The following is an 8,341-nucleotide window of genomic DNA, read 5'->3' as shown; positions in this document are numbered from 1 at the left end:
TAAAAATAATTATGTAAAACTCTATGGTTGAGGCAACAGCTATAAATGCATCACTTTTTCAACTTTAAAAATTCTGCCAAAAATCCAAAAATGAGAAATTCAACAAAAACTTGACGGGGCTACCTGGATTAACTGATAATCTAACAAAAAAACATAGATTTGTGTATTTCTGATAGCACGGCACGTGGCTACGATGGGCACCGCAAAAAGTGCATTTTGGATGCCCTTGCCTAGATTGGATGCCACGAACGTAGTGTGGTCAAATTTTCCCCAAAAAAGGACCAAATGTTCTTGAAAAATTTTAGTTTAATGTGACATTATTTTGAAAAATTAAAACTGACTGATTTCTTCACTAAAAATCGTCAAATTTTTAACCGAAATAACCAAAGGCCCCCCTTAAAGGTGGTCCTGCCAAAAATGCATCGTTCAAGGCCGCCACGGAATTGGACAAACGGACGACACACACAAACACACACGCTTTCCTCTGGAGGCCGTTAAAACGGGTTAGAATGACACACGCACGAACACTGGATCTGGGCTGGGGACTCACATGAGTTATTGCGGTTTCTGTTGTGATTATCAGCTTTCCCGGGCCGCGTCCGTGATCGGGCATCAGCACTGACCGAATGGGTGGATAGCCTTTCGCTTCGAAAACACTCCGACTCCGATAAGTACCGTCAACAGATGAGAACCTAACCAGCGCCAAACACGGTGTCGCTTTCTGTCGTTCCACGGGTGCTTGGATGGAAAACTGGGATGGAAGTTCGCGTTGGCGCGCGCCGTATATATCTCGCGCGTTGGCCGTACGTTCGTCGGAGATGCGCACTGCTCGGATGCTGCCAGACAAATAAACGGCACGACGGCGGGTTCGCCGTCCATTACCTCGAACGACGAACGACCGGCCGACCGACCGACCGACCGACCGACCAACCGACCGATGCCGTTCCTCTTTCTCGGCGGCTCGATACTCGCACCCACGGGGACCACAAACAATGAACCGCTCGCTATGCGGGGATTGTGGGACAGGGATTTCGGTTGGAAAAGGAAGCACGGCCCGTAGTTAGTCAGAAACTAGTTAGTAAACCCAGGATAACGAAGTTTGGAAAACACATCAAAAAGGGATTTTTTCCCATAATTTAACTAAATGAAAATAGTAAAACCTGCAAGGCAAAACTAATAAAATGTTAAACTTAGTTAAAAAGATTAAAACGAAAACACGTAAAACTAAAGTTTGTAACCATTGCTATGCACGTTATCGAAAGTACAACAGACGTGCCTGCACTTTACAGTGCTTGGGCCGTTACGTGTACAGAAGTTTCTCGCCTTCAGTTGTCTCTGGGCAATGAAGTCTCCCTTATCAGCTAGCGCTGCTGTCGGTGTCGCTTATCAGTTTGACATTTGCGTAACAATATATATATAAGGTGTCCATGCCGCCTGCCATACTTACCTACCACCATGTATTGGCCCTTCGAGAGAACCCGGCCACTCCATTCGGCAGCTCAGATCGTGTAGCAGATCATCTGATCAACCCTCTGATTCTGACCATCATCCATCAACGACCGTAAGCAGGGGCAGGCAGTGGATGCTCCGGCATGCCGACCTACCGCTCGGTCCCATTCTTCTTCTTCTGCGCTTCTACCGCCCCGTGCCTGTCGACGTAAATCACGACAATCGATTAGCAGCTCGTTTTGCCACCCAACTCCCGGGCACCACGTGCAGCGTCCTGCTCGCATCATCAGCGCGCGCATTCAGCATTGATGAAGTTGATGGAATCTGCACCAAATGTTCGGCTTGCTGGCTGGCTGGCTGGCCGGCTGGCCAAGCCGCATCCGCTGCCGCCATCGTCACCGGCGTTGTCTGTCTGGAAGAGCGCGCTCTGGGAGATTATTAAATCAAATCACCATTAATCTAGATTCCCGGGCGCGAAACCGCCAACCGAAGCCGCCCATCGTTATCGTCATCGTCGTCGCCGGTTTCGACTGTTCTCGCGCGGTCGATGCCTGCGGGGCCGCGATCGCTAGATTGCACAGCGCGAGGTTCGGTCGGTCGGTGCGGTGTTTTGTGCGTTTCTCTTTCGCGGAATTGAGCGATGCAATCGAGCATAGAAAGCGGCGACATTCGACGGTACCGCCACCATGTGTCGCAGATAATGCGGACCCAGGTTCTGGTTTCGGTCGGCGGTCGGCGTGCTAGCGAGCTGTTGTGCGCCATTGTAACACACACTGAGTCCATGATGACATTCGATGTTTGCTGATCTGTCTGGTATTCAGAGGGGGGTGATGTTTTGGGAACGCTTTATGCGTTCATGCTCTAGTCAGACTGAACTCTCGGTAAGATCTCTTATCAATCAGATACAAATGATTCAACGCTTTGGGAGTAAGGTTCTACAGGAATTTTGTGCGGAGGGTTGAATCATCTTATAACGTTTCGTTGTCGGTTCGATGATATCATAAAGCAAAATCCCGCAAATACTTCTAGTCGACAATGTCGCACAGTCAGCAATAAACGTCATTCATTGAGCTATGACTTCTTCTAATTGCACTTCTAATTAACGGTATACGTCACTAGAAACCCCACAGAAGAACCCTCCAAAATGTTAGTCACTTTCTTCAAGTTTCGCATGGACTCTAAATGGCGCAAGTGAATGAAATTAGTGCCACGAGGAGAACATGGAATCCAAAACCTTTACCGGGCCACAACAGTTCCGACTTTCATGAGTAATACTTCCGACCTTGAGTTCTTGGTTCTTGAACTCGAGTCGTTAAATACTATCATATGCGGCTGGTAACCCATTCAGGGGGAGGCTTAACTTCACCGACGTCAAGCGACATGCGAGATTGAACTTGAATTGAATTGAACAAAAATAGAAGAATACGCCTATTGTTAATGGCAGGTGCAGGTGCATTGCGCCCAGAACCCACATCACATAACCATTTGGCCACTGGCCCAAACAAGCAAATCTTTGGATGAATGTACAAAATTTGCCCCTCGCTAATCTGTTGATTTTGGCATCGACAGGCAGTCGATGCTGCAGCACTATAGATACTGGCGAAACCTACTGGTGGAGAACGTCCAGACACGGTACATCCCATGATGTGATCCGTTGTTCGGGGATTCGGGGTTCAATCAGGACGTCAGACGCCGTCGCGGTCGTCGCGGTCGTCGTCGTCGTCGTCGTCGTCGCCGGCGGTGTCTGGGCTGGGAGAGATGCTGCCGCATCGCTAATGGATCATGATCAGCCGCAACGTCAACAGGCGGCCATCGCCGGCCATTCGTGCGCACCCATTCGGATGTTGGGAATTATTCAATGAAGAGCGCGCCGCTACGGTGGTGGTGGTGGTTGTGGTGGACAGCCTTTGATTTAATCCAATCAACCCATGGCTACAGTCAGTGCGCGCTGACCATTGGGCGCTGGTATTGGCTGCGCTCTACTAAGCCGTTACTCAAAACTGCGACTCGACCAGACAGTCCGGGGGTTTTACGTCGGGTGGTAATCGGCACGCGCGCGCTCCCGTTCGCCATTGCGTCGTCCCGGATGGCGCTGGTGGACTGATCCGTACCATTTCAATTGCTCTTTTCAGCAGCACCATCAGCACAGCACACAGCAGCAACAGTGCCATTGCCGGCATTGCTGCTGGTTGATATGCTGATGAAACCAAAACCTTCTCTCCGATTCTGCGACTGGGTGCGATCATCAAGTTTTGAAATCTCGCGCAAAAACTCGCGATCATAAACACGCGAGATTCCCTTCACTGCCAAACACCACATTACAATGTACTACATGCATGGGGCACGGCGGCAGGTAAACTGCAGCAACTGCAGCGATGGCATTCGCACAAATGACAATTGTCGTCGTCGTAGTCGTTGTCGTCGTCGTTGTCGTCGTCGTAGTCGTCACTTTGGTCCATTAGCATCGCTGCATCGCCGCCCTGGCGCACCACAAACACCCACCGCGCGGCACGGCACACTGCGGGACGGAGGACAGGGAGGCTCTCCTGGGAAAGGAAACTGTGAATTAAGCCTCCTACGCCTTCCGTTTGCCATCCACGCGCGTCACTGCGTGGTGTAGGATTGGGAGGAACATCGCAAACGTGCCGAGGGGTCAGGTGAGACATTTGGTTTGGCTTTTGTTCTCTCCACAACACACACTGCTGCCAGCCGCCCCATCTCGGGCACTCATTCGTTACCCGGCCGGTCTGAAGACGAATGTTTGGCGCAAACGCCAATGGTCCTAAGCACCTTTTGGGCGCTAGAACCGACCGGGATCCGATCGTTGGCCGTTATGGTCAGCTGTTTGGAAGAAATGGCCAAGACAAGAACGATGGAATCATCACAAATCATCGTCGGAGACTGACTGAATCCGATCGATCCCCAGATCACCTTCAATACCATCGTAAACGGAAGCTTCCGATCAGAGCTTCCTAAACAACTGCTGACCGAGGTGATTAACCGGCGATGATGACGTGCACGCATCTAGGCGGCCGGCGACCAAGCAACCGCACCGCGAAATTAGTTTATTGCCTACTTTGCCCCGCGAGAAGGGGTCCGGTAAAATATGGCCATTTTGCAAAGGCGCACACCGTTTCGTTCTGCCGGTCATTTGTCTACCGAGGCAAATTTCCCCGCACCCACACGCACACACACACCAGGCGACACCATCGGACCGGAGAGTGGTGAGGAGGTCCAGAGAGTAGGCGAAGGAGTTGGATGGCAGGATGGATGGATGGATGGATGGCCGTAGCGGTGGCGGTGGCAGGAAGAGGAAGAGCATCCAGCAATCCACGAAATATAACACTCGCGGCACTTGGGACACTTGGGACGGTGGCGTGTGTACGAAATTTATGTGTACAAGCCGGCCACTTCACACCGGGCCACTCGCGTTCTCGTACGTATGTGGAGGTGTTGTGGCCTTCTCGGCGTGAAGTGACGCACACCCCACGAAACCTGCGGGCCTCCATCCGCGAGGTGGCTGCTGCGCGATGAATGGATGGATGCCTTCCAGCCTGCCAGGCCTGCCGGGCCTACCAGCCTGGTCTGGCTGCTCGGCAAGCGCACACCATGAACGCCGGTATGGATTTTTATGAATGAATTGGCGTACAAAATGGAGGTTTCGTCGGCACGCGACGGTTAAGGTAAGGCCGTTAAAAATCACACACCGCCACCGCCTCGGAGTTGACCGGGTTTTTTTTCTCCTCCTCCTCCTCCTCGCGTTTTTTTTTTCTTTCTTCTTTTGCGCTCGAGTGATTTCCCGTCCCAATCGGTCACCTCGGTCCCGGGACCCAGGCCCGGCCGCTCGAGATTAAGAGGCTCGCGCTTGCGAGGAGCGCAATTATGGAGTGCTGGTGGTGGGACCGCCAAACGTGACAGCAAACGGGTAGGCGGGGAAGCTGGATGGTACTCTCGGGTAGTACTGGATGCCCCCACTAGGTCGCCACTGGCTGGCTGGCTGGGTGGCAGGCAGGCTGGTTGGCAGGCTGACCACTTTCCAAACCAGAGGGACCCCTTTGAGGGGGTTGAGGGGCACACCTCTCCTCTGAGTCATTGGTTCTGCGGCGGGGAGTCGCTTTTGGGGCGGGGGTGCGGGCAGGTTGTCGCTTCCCGGTCGCCGAGCCGCAACCACGACGCAACCAGCCAGGTTGGAGGCGTAAGACGTTCTAGTTTATTTCATTTCCATTACCGCATCATCGCAAGTGTTTGAAATTATTGCTCAGCCTCAGCCTCTCAGTCTGTATTTGATTTCTATTAAACGGAATAGTACACGCAGAGAGACACCGATGGATCTAATCGTCAAAGAAATGGCCCTTTGAAACGCACCCTCGTGGCGATGGCCAGGTATAGGGTCGACGATGCACGACCAGAGCTGTGTTCGAAACATTATTGCATAGTTTCGTGACAATGCTGAGGTCTGGTTGATTCGACTAACAATGTGAAGTCTCGCAACGTGAACTGGAGGAGGATCTCTTCATCATCCGGCTAGAAGAGGTCTTATTTCCGTTCTCCGTGTGAAGTAGCTTCATGCTAAATAGCTGGCAATAAGAACCTTCAAGTTGATAGCAGATTCGATTGAATGGTTGTCAAAAATGGAAGCCTCAATCGTTAAATGCAGAGAGCAGAATAGATAGGAAATGATTCAAGAAGGGACTGGCGGATCAGACATTTACCACGCTTGGATGGGTATCAATATGCAGCGAGCAACGCATTACTTTTTGCGAAAATAATCACTGGAACTAGAGGATAGCGAAGCTTGATAAAGACAAATAGTTTATTTGAGCTAAAATTTCCTTTTGGAGTGTTTCGGATTTTTATCCCAGGTTGCCCGTACGCAAATATTTTTCAGAGTATTTGCTGTTTAAGGATGCTTAATTGCCATTTATAACTAAAAGTCTACGAATAGTGTTAGCAGAGATACCACGATCAATTTACAATGGCCTGATCATCATCCTGGAGAAACTCAATCCTTGATAGCCTTTGAAATCTAACCAAAACATTGACTTACTACTCCGTGCATTGTTGTAAGGTCCATTCAAATTCGCACCGGTGCAAGCTCTGTGCCACCAGGCACCTCTAGAGTAATTAACACAACCATCAGACTTGGGCCAGTCTCCATTATCTCGATCAATGGATGAGAATCTCCTTCCATTATTACTACCCATCGAGTCTCCTGCAGTTCCACTATAGTTTCCCAGCGTTAGTGTGTAGTGCTCACTCTCACTACCTATCTTGAATTTATCGTAGCGCGCATACGCGTAGTTGCCGCTAAAGTCCTTTAACTCGATAATTATCTCATGTGGCCTAGCCGTCGTTAGCTGGTGCATTTTTTCCAGCCCGAGCCAGAATTCCGTGTTCACGTCGCCAAAGCCCGCACGGTATTCTGCCCAGGCCCGGTAAAAATCAACGGAGCCGTCGAACCGATGTTGCACAACGAGCCAACCGCCTCTAAACTTTTCTTGCTCACAAAACGCGTCAAATGGCGGAGTAACGTTGTTGATATGGATTTCATACACCCCTGACACTTTCGATGCTATGGCTTTGCACGATGAAAAGGTAGCGCTAGCTTTTGGCTGTTCCACGATCAGCAACGATTGATCCTGTAATATGCTCATATTCCGGCCGAGGTCCCTCATGGAATCGGTGAACCTTTTTTCGAGAACTGCCTTGTAGCTTTCCATTTGGTGCCAATGTTCCAGCACCTCCAATAACTTGCGCTCCATGTTTTCCATCTTTGTAAGCAGCATCTCCAACCCGAATCCATAAATTCCATCTGGGATCACGACGATGGAGTTTTCAGTGCTATTATTCGTTACACCTAAATGACAAGCAGCACAAAACAATAAAAAACAAACAGTAAACTTCATTTTGGGATATTGAAGCACTCTAAGTAACGCCGAGTCGGAACTGTAACAAAATGCTGCTCAATGGAAGGTTTTATAGTAAATCAAAACCAGTAAGTGTCCACAATTTATCTTGAGACATTTTCTCGAACAACGTTGTTTGCGAATGTGGTAACCGTTGCAATTGAACAAACAACGATAAAAGTTGAGCCTAATCTGTTTGTGGCCTAGTCCTTCGATAAATAATCTCAATGCGGTGCAATCGCAGGAAGTGTCAATCTCTTCTACGAGGCCTTTGGATGATAAGAAATTGATATAGTACCGTTCTTCCAGAGCTATTGAATTTGACGACAGTGAAAGGCGTTCAACGATCGACCGCAGAGTGCGCGTTCACAACGGGTTGTGTGAGAAAGGATGCCCCCTTAAACAGGATGTTGCTAACTGAGGATTCTTTCGCTATCTTCCCGCGGATAATTTTGAATGTGAAGCAGTTGTACTTAGCTGGGGAACGGCCAGCCGATTGAGACTTCCCTCAGGGTCCATTACACCCAGGGCTCAAGAAAAATGCAGAGAATACTGAAGAGTGATTCAGGGAAAATGTGAAAATGAATTTCACCCCTCCATCGATTTTTCCTGTTATTTTTTAAACCCAACGAATTTCGTAATCGAAAAAAACGTAAAAACCTCGAGAAACGGTAAAAGGCACATTTTTATCGTTTTGTACGTTTCGAATTCACCCTTTGATGACTAGCGATTAACTTCTTTTTTTAAGAAAATTGAGACGCCAAAAATATTTTTAAAAAATCATACAATTCAACGACTTCAACAGCCCTTGTTCGCCACTCATTATAAGAAAATGAGAAAACGATCTTCAGTGCAATGTAGCCCTTCATTTCTGATTTATTAAACCGAAGCACACTTTTAGATGCACGATGATCAAATTTTAACTTTCCTTTAGTTAAAAGACAAGATCTTATTTGCTTTCAACCTGTTTTTTAGTAAAGGAAACA

The 8,341-nt window shown here is 49.0% G+C and overlaps 1 protein-coding gene across 1 annotated transcript; it reads right to left on the bottom strand.

Annotated features, from left to right (window-relative positions):
• Positions 1-6,319: 6,319 nt before the first annotated feature.
• On the bottom strand, positions 6,320-7,379 carry LOC125952655 (fibrinogen-like protein A). Its single transcript, XM_049682266.1, has one exon. It carries the CDS (start codon positions 7,353-7,355, stop codon positions 6,420-6,422), a length of 936 nt encoding a protein of 311 aa, XP_049538223.1. The 5' UTR covers positions 7,356-7,379; the 3' UTR covers positions 6,320-6,419.
• Positions 7,380-8,341: the final 962 nt, after the last annotated feature.

The sequence above is a fragment of the Anopheles darlingi genome, chromosome 2 (assembly GCF_943734745.1).
Source record: "Anopheles darlingi chromosome 2, idAnoDarlMG_H_01, whole genome shotgun sequence".
Taxonomy (NCBI): domain Eukaryota; kingdom Metazoa; phylum Arthropoda; class Insecta; order Diptera; family Culicidae; genus Anopheles; species Anopheles darlingi.
Note: the sequence above shows the minus strand (reverse complement) of the source record. Positions and strands in the feature narration are given on the sequence as shown.

Excerpts from the sequence above, each read along its gene's own strand:
- LOC125952655 (XM_049682266.1), bottom strand. The coding sequence starts at position 7,355 with ATGAAGTTTACTGTTTGTTTTTTATTGTTTTGTGCTGCTTGTCATTTA.